This window comes from Daphnia magna, linkage group LG4 (assembly GCF_020631705.1).
Source record: "Daphnia magna isolate NIES linkage group LG4, ASM2063170v1.1, whole genome shotgun sequence".
In the NCBI taxonomy this organism is placed as follows: Eukaryota; Metazoa; Arthropoda; class Branchiopoda; order Diplostraca; family Daphniidae; genus Daphnia; species Daphnia magna.
Window position 1 is genome coordinate 6,410,852 of NC_059185.1, and position 15,105 is coordinate 6,425,956.

The 15,105-nt window shown below is 41.1% G+C and overlaps 1 protein-coding gene across 1 annotated transcript; it reads right to left on the reverse strand.

The window, feature by feature from the left end:
• Positions 1 to 5,816: 5,816 nt before the first annotated feature.
• Positions 5,817 to 7,052, reverse strand: LOC116920658. Its single transcript, XM_032926765.2, has 2 exons — positions 6,696 to 7,052; positions 5,817 to 6,107 (listed from the first exon to the last, which is right to left on the reverse strand). Exons 1-2 carry the CDS (start codon positions 7,050 to 7,052, stop codon positions 5,817 to 5,819), a joined length of 648 nt encoding a protein of 215 aa, XP_032782656.2.
• Between the last annotated feature and the right edge of the window lie 8,053 nt (positions 7,053 to 15,105).

A 15,105-nucleotide genomic window follows, 5' to 3' on the forward strand; every position in this document is an offset into this window, starting at 1 on the left:
TTTTGCCTGAAATCTTCTTGTTTTGCTTGTCACAAAACAAACAGACTGTTGGAAAAACATGAGAAGTTTTATCTGTGTCAGTGTTTGTCGACTTTGACCTGAGTGACTGTCTCCCAATATTAGGGTTCACTTCTTCAAGTGGTTCTGTAAAAGAAAAAAAGACATATTTAGGTACCACAAATCAACCATAAAAATAAGTTAGTATTGTTATACCTATTGCTGGTAATGGTTAAGCTTCTGCTGATGGAGTATTGTGGTTTTTCTGTTTGCTGACTAACTGCCTTCTTCACAGTACTTGGCTCAGCTGTATACTTAGCATAACACTTGGAATGAGAACCTAAAATAGTATTAGGAGTTGAAGGCAGAACTACGTTTTTATAAATCGAAGTAGCCCAACAAGAACGAGCTTTGTGAACGAGTTCGGCTTCTTGACATTTTTTAAAAGTTATGTCTTGAAACAAAAAAACATTTCCTGAAGACGGGTCAGTTCCAGTGTGCAATACGCAAATTTTATCATTTTTCATAAGGTTATCCATTTCACTTACAATAAAAACAAATTTGATTGAAAACAAGTGAAAAACATCGTGACAATCACATCACGACGTTAGAACTTAATGAAACTACGACTACGTATCACATTTCCGTAAACGAAGGCGTTGCCGACCTTCCGTTAACGATGAAGAGGCCTAATATAAAAAGTATAATTTTTCATTCATGAAATGAAGTTTTAAAAATAATTTAATTTTTTTTCTAGTTATATATCGTACCGTGCTCCCAAAACCATCTCGCTATTTTAAAATGTGCGCCTTGGATACAGCATTGTCGGTATGAAATAATAACTGAAAGTTCGTGAAATTCCGTTACACACCGACGTCTGATGCCCCCAAGGCCTCAAATTATAACGTCTGTCTGTCTGAAATTAAATAAAGTTGATTTCCCTCTATTTTTTTATGTATAGATTAGATTTTCTAAACAACTTTGAAAAATTTACCCTTTTATTAATTTTTAAAATGATCTGTTTATATTTTGGTCCCTAAATTTGACGTCTGTCATGCGGGAATATTGATCAGCATGACAGTGGCTTACTTTTTAGAGATAATTCATATTTTCTAAACAAAGTATAATTTTCTACACTTCACGCCGAGTTTGTGATCGCATCACGTTTTGTTGCGGGATAAAGGCCCACAAGCCTATTTTATTCAGACGCTAGTGACTTCCCTAGCGAGGGTTTGTCTTTCAAGACACACAACCAGTACTTTCACACAATCGAGACGCAATGCAAACAATATACAGGACAATCAAATGTACTTCTTAATCATTATACCTTTTTACACGACGGAGCCTAGCACGGCCCCCGTATTACACAATATCTCAGCAAAAAGGGGGGGGGATGTTCCCAGTTTGACAGTCTAACCAGAGTGCCCGATCGAGAAAGGGTGAGGACAGAAGAAAAGGGATGTCACCAGTCGTGACATCTAGCAGGGGGAAAAGGGACTTGTCATAATGCCAGCGGGGTATCTGGGATATCTCCGCCACATTCCGCCTTTCCTGGCCTGTGACTTTTTCACGATTCACATACATAATAAACAACACATAACACCAACAATAATTTCACCCGTGCTAAAAGGCACTGAACACTCATAACACATCCCACACAAAATAAAGGTTCTTGCCACAATCTTACTCACTAAAAAAAAAAAACTCTGATAAACTAAACTAAACTTATAACGAAGCTATACCCAACCCATTTAACACATAAACTTTTGCCATTCCCTTCTCATGCATTCAATTCCTACTTCTGGGTGGGAGTTTAAAAATCAACATCAAACAAAACTAAACAAAATAGCTCACGGATGGGGGAAACTATGGGTGGTTGGAACAAAGCGCTATTTAAATTAATCAAAACAAAACAAACAAAAAAAACACCAAAACAATCGAATAGTAAATTCCGAAAACAGATTACACAACATTAATATCAGAAATCATAACAATTAATTCAAATCAAAACCTTCGGGGAAAGTGGGGAGACGGGAAATTCGTCCGCTTCTTGTCCTCATTGGCGGGCGATTTGGGAATTCAGGGACAGGTACATGCTGAACCGGAATTTCTTCCATGACTGGATCAACGGCTACTTGAGTCATTTCAGTTTCACTTCTATTTTCATTGTCGTTTTCACTTTCGGTTGGTTCGTCGAGTTCACTCACATGCCACTCGTGACTTCTCGCTCGAAATAGCTTTAATTGCACAACATGAGCGTTAAACCTTCGTACCACTTTCCTCTTTCTTCTAGATGGCAACTCTTCCACTAGATAAGTGGTTTCTGCCACTTTCTTGACGATCTGGAATGGCCCGATATATTTTGGCAAGAACTTCTTTGTCAATCCCTTTTTTTTAACATCCGGCGCCCTAGCACAAGGTCACCTTGATAATACGGCTTCGATGCCTTTCTGCGAGCTTCGCAAAGCACTTTTGTCCTGTCCTGACGGCGGATAATGTTAAATCTGGCCACCTTTCTCAATTGTTTCACACGATTGATAAAATTTCTCCTTGACACTGGTCCATCTTCTGGCCCCTCAAACAGGTTGTTATCCGGTCAATTGGGGAGTCGTCCATAGACAAGCTGAAACGGCGAATACTTCGTTGTTGACTGTTTAGCAGAGTTAATGGCAAATACAGCATCCGACAGCCGCCCGTCCCAATCTCGATGGGTAGGGGAAATAAATCAAGCAATAGCTCTGGCGGCTGTGCGGTTCAGCCTCTCCACCAATCCGTTCATTTGGGGATGCTCTGCAGTGGCGATGACGTGGCGAATCTTTCATTTGTCCAGCTCCGTGGCTAGCTCACTGCTAGTAAACGCCGATCCAGGGTCAGAAATCATTCTGCTCGGCACCCCACGTCGATTTATGATCTGTTCCTTAAGTAGCTTTATCACGTGACACGTGGCTGTACTTGGCACAGCAACCGCCTCCACCCATTTGGTGAGAGAGTCAATCGCGAATAGAATATGATGATTCCCAGATGGAGTTTCCAGCAACGGGCCTTGATGATTGATTCCGATGGTCTCGAATGGTCTAGTAGGTAGTAGGATGGGATTCAGAAAGCCAACAGGGGCTCCAGGAGGAACATTATGAAATTGGCAATGGATACATGATAATACATATGCGCGCACACTCGACTCCATCCGTGGCCACCAATAATTTTCTACTACTCGAGCCAAAGTTTTCTCTATACCAAAATGATAAGCTTGCGGCTCATCATGACATTTACTTATTAAATCTCTACGTAAAATTGAGGAAACCAGCAAAAGCAATTTCTTACCCACGTTATTTTTACTCTTTTTATACACAACCCCTTTTCTTAAAGCAAAATCAGGATCTTTTCTGTTAGTTAGGATTCTGTTAGTAATTGGACGTAATTCTTTGTCCCCTTGCTGCAAAAATGCAAGTTCTTTGGCTGTATATCCATCAGATTTTAATATACAGCTAACGCGATGTTCTGTCGAGGATGTCCAGCATTCCTCCCTTTCACCAAGATTCCTCGAGAGAGCATCAGAGACCACATTATTTTTACCTTTAACATGCTCAATTTTAAAATCATATTCTTGAATGCTCAACATCCACCTTGAAAATTTCCCCGACAACTCTTTCTTGTCCCACAACCACTTTACTGCCGGAGTTGTCTGTACGGACGGTAAAAGGTCGTCCATACACATAACACTGGAATTTTTTGAATGACCATACTAAGGCCAAGCATTCCAGCTCATTTGAATGATACCTGGATTCAGCGTCAGACAACGCTCTACCAAGAAAAGAAACTGGTTTTACCTCTCCTCTTCCAGCAAGGACGGCCCATAATCCGAAATGACTTGCGTCCGTATGGATCTCAGTTGGAAGCTTTTCATCGAAATGCACCAACACCGGTTCTGCCGATAATAGACGGACAAGGGCACGAACGGCCTTCTTCTGCCTCTCCTCCCAATTCCACTTGGCGTTCTTTTTCAGCAGAGTCACGAGCGGAGCAGTCAGATGTGAAAATTCCGGGATAAATTTTCGATAGTATAATGCAAGGCCCAGGAAGGTCCTTAGTGACTTCACCGAATTTACTTCCATCCTTTCCAAGGCACTTACTTTCTCCGGATCCGGCCTTATTCCATCCGCTTTGACGATGTGACCTAAATGATTAACTTCATGTGCTGCAAAAAGACACTTTTTCATATTAAGGATTTAGTTAGCCTCGCACAGGGCTGTCAAAACCAAATTTAACCTACTCTGATGCTCTTCAAAAGTTTTACCAAAAACAAGAATGTCATCTAGATAGACGAGACATGCCGTCCATTTGAGCCTGTTTAATACCTGATCCATTAATCTCTGGAATGTGGCCGACGCATTTGCCAAGCCTAACGGCATTCTTTTAAACTGAAATAGCCCATCAGGCGTTACAAAAGCAGTTTTTTGGCGGTCTTTCTCCGGAACTGGTACCTGTCAGTATCCATTAGCAAGATCTAACGTGGAAAAATATTTTGAGCCGGCGAGCCTATCAAAAACATCGTCTATCCGTGGTAGCGGATACACATTCCTTTTAGAAACAGCATTTAACCTCCTATAATCAATACAAAATCTATACTCGCCGGATTTCTTTTTTACAAGAACTACAGGTGATGACCACGGGCTATTGAATGGCTGAATTACCCCACCCTTTAGCATTTCATTCACCTTTTCTAAGATTACCTTTCTTTCAAACTGTTAAATCCTATACGGGCGGCTAGTGATTGGACGAGAGTTACCGGTATCGATGTTGTGCTGGATCTCCATCACTCTGCCTAGCTGGGTCTCTTCAGAAGGGAGACAGCGACGATGCTGGTCCAGCAATTCGAACACTTTTTCCTTCTCGGCTCCCGATAGATTAGGTCCCGTATTGACGTCCTCATGAATGGTCGCTCGTAAATATCCTCTAACCGCAGCGCAACTCATTCGCATTGGCCTTGCTGCTCCGTCATTTGAATCCGTTTCCTCTTTCTGTTCCGTTGGAACGACGGCGATTTCAGCGTCTAAATCGATATCAATGAAAATTACACAATTTCTCCGCTTTATTATTACCGGCTTTGATTCCAAATTCAACAATGGGACTCTGGCCCTCCCATTCTTGAACGAAACTAAGGCGGAAGGCACCACCCAGGTTTTTGAGGGCTCTGCTGAAAATCCGAACCGCACGATGCCCGTTCCGGTGAAATTAATTGGGACTGATCCTTTTAACATCCGGAGCGATTCACCCGGAACTTCAACGGCTTTCTTCATGCTAAATCTAACGGATCATTTCCGTCCCTCCGCCGGCAAATCTTTAGCTAAATCCGGAAAAAATTCTTCTGATGGCAGTGATCTTTTTACTTCATCCGGAATCGATGTGTTGGTCTTGTCAATATCAGCTTCCTCTTCTACATCTCTTATAAAAACTGGAACAATTTGATTATCCTTACAAACTAAATTTATATTGGCTTTAACCAGCCAATCTACGCCCAAAATCAAAGGAAAGGGGGCCATTTCAACAACTGTGACATTTTCAAGAAACACTAGTGTCTTTAAAACAAATTTGTAAAGGAATTTCATCTACTACTCTTACAACCTTATTTTCTATTCCCCTTATCCCTGGAAGAATACGAATGCTTTTATTCTTAACAATTCGTCTTACTACTGGTAACCTTACTGTTGTTATGCTGGTTCCTGTGTCCAGCAACGCGTCTGTCTCACCAACTCCTTGAATTTAAACCTGGATTACAGGCAGCTGAATTGGTCGGGACTACTCATCAATGTGTTTTCCCGTCAGCGCTGGCCTGGGCCAGCCGACGAGGCCTGGCCGTTTACCGCCCCACGAGGACAATTTCTCTTGATGTGTCCGATCGCTCCACACTGAAAGCAGCTGCGATTATCTGGCTGGCGCTGCATTTGGCGCTGGCCTCCTCCCAGCGTCAATCCATTCAGTCGTTCCGTCAATCCAGCGATCTGGTTTCCGATTGACAGCAGTTCCGATCCGACATCAATGTGTGGTGCTGCAGGAGAGAGGGGTGTCGGAACCGGTGGTGGATGCATCGGCACTGGTGGCAACGTAGATGGCTGAAAAAACGGATTATTTGGGGGGAAGGGGGACACATCTGGCCGCAATGTAGAGAATAACGTCTCGAGGTTTCTTAACCTCGTCATGAACTCGTCGACGTCTGCCGGCGTATCATTCATCATGGCCGCCACGTGCTGCCAATCCGCCAACCCACCTATCAGAGACGAAACCTTCTGCGCATTTGTCAAGACATGGGGGGAAAGATCAAGTAAACAAGATTTTTCTACTGCATAAGCGATCCCTAGTTCCCCCGCTTTCTGGACCCTTTCCTCGATCAGTTTATACCACTCCGATGGTGATAAACGTTGTGTAAAGTTAGTCCCCAGCGCATTGAACCAGTTTTGCCAATTCGGATTATTGGCACCCGAATGCAGATGCCACTGAAGGGCAATTCCTCCTAGACGCCTGACGGCAACTTGTCGCTTCTCTGCGTTTGTCCACCCTTCCACATCGCCGGCCTGATTGAGGATACGGACCCAATGTCTACCGGACTCTCCCAATTTACCCTCAAACATGGGGATTGACTCTACAACTGCATTATTTACATGTGCAAGCGCCGCAACTGCTTGTTGCTGCTAAACAGTTACCAGTGCACGCAAAGCTGCACTTTCTTGCTGCTGGGCCCCTAGAAGATTCATTAATGCATCGTGGCACCCCTGATACTGTGCCCGATCCTGAGCAGCGCCATTTGCAAAATTTGCGAGAGCTTGGGCTAGGTCGGGATCCATGTTTAACGGTACGTTTACTTGTTCCGGTTCTTCTCTAACAGGAGAGATATCAAAATTTAATCGTCGTGAAGGCCTCTCTTCACTTTCTGAATCGCTATCGGGGATCAATGCAACTACTCGAGGGGTAACGACTACTGGGATCAAAGTTCTCGAGGCACTTCGCGTCCTAATATGATAATCTACTGGGGCAACTACAGCAACCCGTTTCGGCGGCATAAATACCACACAAAAAATCAACAAATAAGTAAAATCAAATAAAAAAATAAATAAATAAAATAAAATGAATTGAAAGCAGGGACGAATAAATGCGGGGAAAAAAATTGCTTAAGTGTCTGGGGACCACGCTATCGCCTTGGCAACAAGAGAAATTACGTAAGACCACGCTATAGCCACCGGCAACAAAATGAACTTTACGCAAAAAATTACGTCACCCGAAAATCAAATATTAGCAAGAGAAAAGAAGAAAGAAAAAAACAAAAAAATAAATTTTTTTAAATACGATTCGGGCAAAGAACAAAAATATAATTAATCCAAGACGATGGTTCTGCGAGCAGTTCACGAGTGTGAATCTTTTCTGAGGCCTGTATCCCTCTTCTGACACCAATTGTTGCGGGATAAAGGCCAACAAGCCTATTTTAATCAGACTCTAGTGACTCCCCTAGCGAGGGTTTGTCTTTCTAGACACACAACCAATACTTTCACACAATCGAGACGCAATGCAAACAATCTACAGGACAATCAAATGTACTTCTTAATCAATCATTGTACCTTTTTACACGACGGAGCCTAGCACGGCACCCGTATTACACAATATCTCAGCAAAAAAGGGGAGAATGTTCCCAGTTTGACAGTCCGAACCAGAGTGCCCGATCGAGAAAGGGTGAGGGCAGAAGAAGAAGGGGTGTCACCAGTCGTGACATCTAGCAGGGGGGAAAGGGACTTGTCGTAATGCCAGCGGGGTATCTGGGATATCCCCGCCACAGTTTGAATGCCCCGGCCGCCAGTCGACAGACGTGGGTTTTCTTGCGTCTGACAACCCCCCTAACCCTATTTTACCCCTAAACATTTTGCTAATCAAAAGGTATCTTTTGGGCGCTGAGCTCCCAGACTATTACTGAACTAAGCCCATAAGAACTACACGGGAATAAACATATAGCAAGACAAGAAACAAACACGAGAGCAAAGACATGATAGTAATAGCATAAAGATAGGCTTACCGTCGTAGGGCGAGCGATACGGTGGTGCATCGCTACCAACGATGCAAGATTACGTCCCGTAATCAAACTACGTGCATGGCGATGCGTTCGGAAGTTGGTGATCAAGCCTCTCGCACTGGGTTGTCGCATACCTTCCAGATGTGTCCAAATAAACCAAAACAGTAGCAGACGCGTAAGATGACTAGGCTGAAAAGGCAGAGTATGCTGATGAATAATCACATTTTAATGGTCTCCCACCAGCTGGTACAATGTTCTACTCCAGCGGCTGTCACATACACATTTGTTTTGCCTGGCTGGTGATTTAACGAAAATTCAGTCGGTTGATGTTCATTTATGGCTGCTACTATATTGTAAGCTATTAATATTTTAACTTACTTTTTCATCGTCTTTTCTTGTGAATTATATTTTCAGTAGCACAAAAAATTGGGGAACAACTCTAGAAGGAGCTGAATTGGGAACGGTGTTTAGCCTTTTTCTATAGAACAAAAAGTTTTAATACGGGGTTCGTGAAGGTCGAACTACAAGAAAATCAAGTTGAAACGTTTGAAGGGTAAGTTCGTCTGTAAGTCGTCTAAGGAAGAAATTACATAGAAAAGAGGGGCATATAAAAAATAAATGTTACGTAAGAATAATGGGTAGGAAAAAAATAAGGAAAAGAATAAAGAATAAATTGTTTTGGTTCTTTACATAGCTCTTCGGTTCCAAAAGATTGCGTCTCGCAATCAATCAAGGTCAAATTTGGAACGGTATAGAAAGTAAGTCATAACAAAACAAAGAAAACAATAATAATCAATTCAACAGAACAACTGCTTCTAGATGCGCTTGTCTTAGTGCGTCTTGATGGAATTTGTTCCGTGGAGGCTCTCCTTGTAGAAAAGGGGCTGATGGGGCAAAAAATTCCGGGGCGGGTTGTTGATTAGAGGTGGGTAAGTTTACAGTAGTAATGGGCGGGGATTGATTTAAGGGGTTTAATAACGCGGGGTTACCTACTTCTATATCTTTATCAGATGTTTTGTTGAAGCAAGTGAAAGGGTTACAAGTACTTAGAAAAGAACAACAATGTATGTATCTTGCAATAAGGGAACCTATCCACAAAAATGAAAAAAAAACGAATCGATAAATCCCATCCCTAGAAGGCTACAAATGCTACTTGACCAACTAAGAATCTTAGACGACAGGGAAACGTTCTTTTCTTTTTGGAGTGAGTAAAGAAGAGTGCTCATGTGAAAAAGATTTCCAAGGTCGATGCTGTGTTCTTCTTTAGCAGCAGCAACTATCTCGGCGATTACAGCTGCAGTGCTCATCGGGTGGGGGGTTAACGCAGGGTGTAAACTTAGAGCGAGTAACTTATCTATTTCATACGGCAAAGTGTTGATCAAACTATATCCTTGGATTATTACACCGGGGACAATTGGATGCCAAGAACTGTTTTTGTAGAAATGTGCTCATCCGTTAATGTTGACGAAATGTTTATACCAGTAACAGGGGTTGTAAGGCGTCCGTTCCCATCCTTCAGTGTCTAAAGTGTAGTCGATGGTCACAAGGTTGTGAGAAATGGATCCGTTGATCCCTCCCGGTACATCGCGAATTTGGAGTAGGAGGAATTGTGGGTGGGAGTCTCATCAAATTTTGAGTAGGAGTTTCTTTTTCACAAGGAATCTGTTCTAACTCAGATTGAAGGTTTATTTCTAGGGGTGGAGGGGAAGTTTCCAGTTCATTTGCTGTTTCTTGTACGAATTTTTCGGCCTGTTTCTCAAATCTTACATCTAAAAAGTCGACACCTGATTCGTCTTTCGAGATCATTGACTCAAATAGGGGTTTTATTCGATTCACATGTACAAGCTGAGTTTGTTTTCCTACGTCTTGTTGTATTTCTACAGTACTATTGTTGCTTACTTTCAAAATTCAGAAAGGGGCCTATAAAACGTGGGATTTTACTAATTTCCGCCAAGGGCGTTCGCATATCCAGTAAAACTTTATCTCCTACACACAGAATTATTATGAGCTAAAACAACGGGACCTAAAATATCCTCCCACTGCTCGAATCTATTCTCCAAATATTTCCCTATCATCATTTCATCATTTCAACAACAGTTTTGTTAAATCGCTCTGTTTGCCCATTAGTCTGAGGGTGATACGCAGTTGTTTTCATGCGTTTATTGTTTAAAGCTTTACAAAGCGCAGAAAATAATTCAGAAGTAAATTACTGCCTCGATCGGTAATTAGTGCTTTCGGGCGACCATGATGTAAAATGATTCGTTCTACTAAGGCCTTACTAGTACTGAGGGCGGTACAATTGGTAAGAGGAAAGACTTCTATCCATTTAGAAAAGTAATCCGTGATTACTAATTTATAATTGTTTCCTTGAAGTGAATGAGGTTTGATTGGACCTAGAAAATCTAAGCCCAATACTTCAAAAGGTCTTGTAGCGAGGTCTAACGGGTTGAAATAGGCTTTCGCACTGTGAACTCGATGTCCCAGGGCGCAAGGTTCACAAGAAGTGCAATATTCCTTAATATCCCGTAACATGGTAGGCCAATAGTACTTGTTCCTTAAATGAAAGAATGTTCGCCTAGTTGCGATATGTCCTGACAATAGGGAATCATGGTATTCTTGTAAAAGTTGCTTTCTAAGAGAAAGCGGAACAACCACTTGACACTATTCAAAATTTCTTCTTTTTACTGACGTAGGTTCGTAGTGTTTACAGAAAAGACCATCTTCAACAAAAAATAATCTACTTCGTTGACCCAATAAGGCATCGGGCCATCTTCTTTTTTCCAAGGTTCATTTTGTTCCAAAAACGTAAAGATCGCCTTGCACAGAGAGTCTTTCTGCTGTTCTTGACACATTACGTTGTTGTCTGCAGGAATGACAGATATAAGATTCATCGGTATTCTTGAAAGAAAATCTCCATTCTCGTGTACTCGACCTGGTCGGTACTGAACACTGAACTTCATATTAGATAACAAAATCGCCCATCTACCTAGTCGCCCTGTTTCGTCTTTAAAAGTCTGCAACCATTGAAGAGGCCTGTGATCACTTACAATAACAAAAGGTTGATCTCGTAAGTAATGTCGGAAACGTTTTATCCCGAACACTACTGCTGCGTCCTCTTTTTCTATTGTCGAATACTTGATTTCCCCTTTATTGATATGTCTGCTTGCATAGGCTATAGGTTGGTCCTTTCCGTCTTTCATCTGAGAGAGGACGGCTCCTAAGCCATAGTTACTTGCGTCCATGTAAATCAGAAATTCCTTCAAAAAATCCGGGTATATCAAGATAGGTTCTGATATTAAACATTGTCGCAAGTACTCAAAAGCTGCAATTTCATCTGTTTTCCAAGTTACACCATCAGTAGGTTTTCCTTTAGTCTGTGATAACAAGGGGTGAGCGACGGTAGAGAAATTTTTTACAATTCGTCTGTAGTAACTGGCTAGTCCTAAAAAAGATTGCAATTTTTTTACTGTACCAGGTCTTTTGTAATTCACAAGGGTTTCAATTTTAGTAGGGTCTGGTTTTATTCCTTCAGCCGTGATTACGTGTCCAAGATAGGAAACAGATTGCCCTAAAAATTCACATTTTAACAATTTTATTTTTAGGTGCGCGTTTTCTAAAAGTCTTCAAATTGGTAAAATGCTCTTTAATTGTTCGTGAAAAAATTATTATGTCGTCAAGATAAACAAGACAAATCTTTCCAATAACTCTTCGTAAAACTGAATTCATTAGTCTTCGAAACGTTCTCGGGGCGTTGGTTAAACCAAACGCCAAATGATTCCATTCGTACAAATCGTCATCGACTATGAAGGCTGTTTTTTTAATTCCTCCTCGAACTCAATTTGCCAATATCTGGAGGCAAGATCTAATGTGGAAAAATACCTCTGTCCCACCAGTAAATCTAAAACGTCGTCAATACGAGGTAAAGGAAAAGAATCTTTTTTTGTAATTGCATTTAATTGTCTGAAATTCCCACACAAACGGAAATCCCCTGTTTTCTTACTTACTAATACTATCGGGGCTGCCCATGGGGACATTGAATAACGAATTATTTGATTTTGCATCAGTTCCTCGATTATATTTTTAGCTATCTTTTTTTGTTTTGGGGACGTGCGATATGCCCTTTGACGAATAGGACCTTGTCCTTGTGTGTCAATGACATGTTTTACTAAAGTAGTATGGCCTAACTCGCTTGTTTTAAAAGCATACCTGTTATAATTATTATTTATTAATCTATGCAATTTCTCTTTGTTTTCCTCCATCTATGTCTGGAAGAGCCGACTCAACGGCTGCTGTATTGATTGGATCTGAAACTACGCTAATGGAAGCCATTGTTTCAACAGGCTTTCTTGAAGGTCTGGAAATACGAAAGGTTCCTAACACTGTAAGACGGGGTAGAAATATAGTTTTATCTGTTCCATTAACAGCCACCACAGGGAGCGAACGATTTGGTGTCGTAGAGATGTAGGGTTCCAGGCTAAGCTCGGACGGAATATTACAGCATCTAAAAAAATGACAAGTATCGAGAGGGTTGAAAAGGTGAATTTCCTCTTCTCTAGTCCCTAGAAGACTAGTTGAATTTGGAGGAATTCTCAAAGATTTGCTAATCACAAAGGGATTTTCTGTTTCCTGTAAGTGATCAATTTCCGGGACTCGGTAGATGGACTGTTGTCTCCCGTTATAGATAAACTGATGTTTCCAAAGTGCATCGCGCCCTAGAACGCAATCTTCAACAATTCCATTTACGATGATGAATTTCTGCCTAAGTGCTTGGCGTCCCATTTCTTCTGCCACAAAAAAATTAACGACGATTGTGCCTTCCGTGACGAGGCGCCTGTCATTTATGCTGAAAAGATCCACATGTACCTCATTTGTGAAATTAATTAATTCCTTTCCTTCTTTAAGCTTTTCGAAAAAATGTCCTACTTATAACGCTTCTCTCGGCTACAGTGTCAAACAGCGCCTTTACAACAAATTTCCTATCTTTAATCTTATCCTAGGAACTGTAGATTTTACTGCTAAACTGCCCATATGTTGTCGGGCTTTTTCTTAGTTCCACCGAGGGGCCCGACGCTTACATCGCTAGTTTTTAGTTTCCCCTTTCATCAAACGAAGTGAGTTTTTTTCCATTTCCGTCATAACCCTCTGAAGGACTGGGTTTCAAATTTTTTATCTGGGGGCTGAAAGAGAAAAAGTTTGATCGGTGTCCAATTTCTTTACAACGAAAACATTTATCATTAGCTTGACTCTCCCTTGCTTTACAATTGCTTATTGAGTGATAGCCCCAATCGTTGTGAAAATCACAAAGATATGAATCCCCTGTTTTACTTGGAGGGTTTGACTTTGGTGGCGCTGTGAAAATTCACGTTTCTTCTGGTAGATAATTGCCTTTGCATTTTCTCCGTGTTTTCTTCTAAATGTTTTTGGCGAGTGTTTGATTCCACCTGTGTATTAAGGCGATCTGAAGCCTCTTTACTTTATTCAATTCTCTACTAGGTTTGACGTATATGGCCTGAAAAGCATTTAGTCTGGACCTAACTTGGGCTTCTTCTACTGCCATGGCCGTCATTTCAGCTTTTTCTATGAGTTTTTTAAAAGTTTCGAATTCTTTATACTTAAGTCTGGTTTGTACGTCGAAAGACAGCCGTTATTATGGTTTATTATGGTAAGCCAAGATTATTTTTGTGACTCCTCAAAATCCCCTAAAACCAGTACTGATTCTAGGTTTGCAAGCCAGTCATCAAAGCGACCGGAGCGATCATGGTCTACTTTAATTCAGACGTTACTAAAGAACGTCATTGCTTGGCTTTGTTGTAGCTTTTTATTTGTATCGATGGCGTTAGAAATAAAATGGTTTGTGTTTCCTATACTGTTTACTTTTGACGGACACATTACTAAGGGAATCATTTTAGGAATTGAGCTGGTAACTGAGTATTTTGGAATTGTTCCGTTATTACTTTGCTTATTGTACATGCTTGGGATTTTTACACTTGTTGTCCCACTTAACGCAAGTGGTTGTGTATGTAAAGGGATTGAGGTAAGATATGAAGGCTGAGAGCTAGTTGTAAAAACAGGCTGTCCATTATGCTTCGTTTTCTGAGAGGAATTAATGCAACGTTTAGTGTTCGTTAGAACGTGTTGCACAATACAATCAGCTGCTTTAGAAGCATCCTCATAATCCATTCCGTATTCCAAACGGCTCAATTCCAAATGGCTTCAATTCCGGATTTCAAACGGCTCAATTCTTTTACGTATATTTTAATGGTCATGTCTTGTTTTGTTTCTTCTGACGGTTTGTTTTGCATGATTTTTTTTTACTGGTCAACGATCGATGCTGGAGTAAAGGAGACTTTCCGACCTTGTAGTCTTTGATAAGGTAAATAGTTACACTGAGTGGACGCCAACTGTGATTTGGGAGTTTGAGTATTCATACTTGACTGTTAATGATTAACGGTCGGGCAAGTTATTGTTGTAGTACTAGGGTCGATTTAGGACAATCTAAGGGAATCTGGTCAACTTGCGTGTGGATTTCCGCTCTTACAATTTTGGTGGGTGCGCTGTTTTTAGAAGATTCCTCCTCAGTTTCGAGTGTTACTAAAGATTGGGGCACTAAGTCTGATACTGAGCTACTTTGTTGTTCTTCCGAGAGCACTGATTCATACTCTGAATCGGTACTTTTGTAGTATGACCTTAGACCACAGTGTTTAAAGAGTTCAATTGTTGGCAAAATTGTGGGCTCGGTTAAGAGTAATGCTCTTTAGGCTGTTCCTACTCCTTTGTTTGTTAACTCTAGTTTTTCTCATTTCGAAGCAAATAATGCAATTCAAAAATAAGATCATCAACAGGAATTTCCGTTATTCTCGTATTTCCGTATTGTTGATAAAACCATACCCGATCTTGGTTCTCTTCATTTATTAGTTCTGGATTTTGGAAATCTATAGAGATATCTCTATAGTTTTCTACCCTATCTGTTGTTTTTTCAAGGTCCTTAATCGCGTGAGCCTGTTCTAGAAGTTTATTATATGATAGCAATTCTCTTGTCTCATCGACTATAAGGG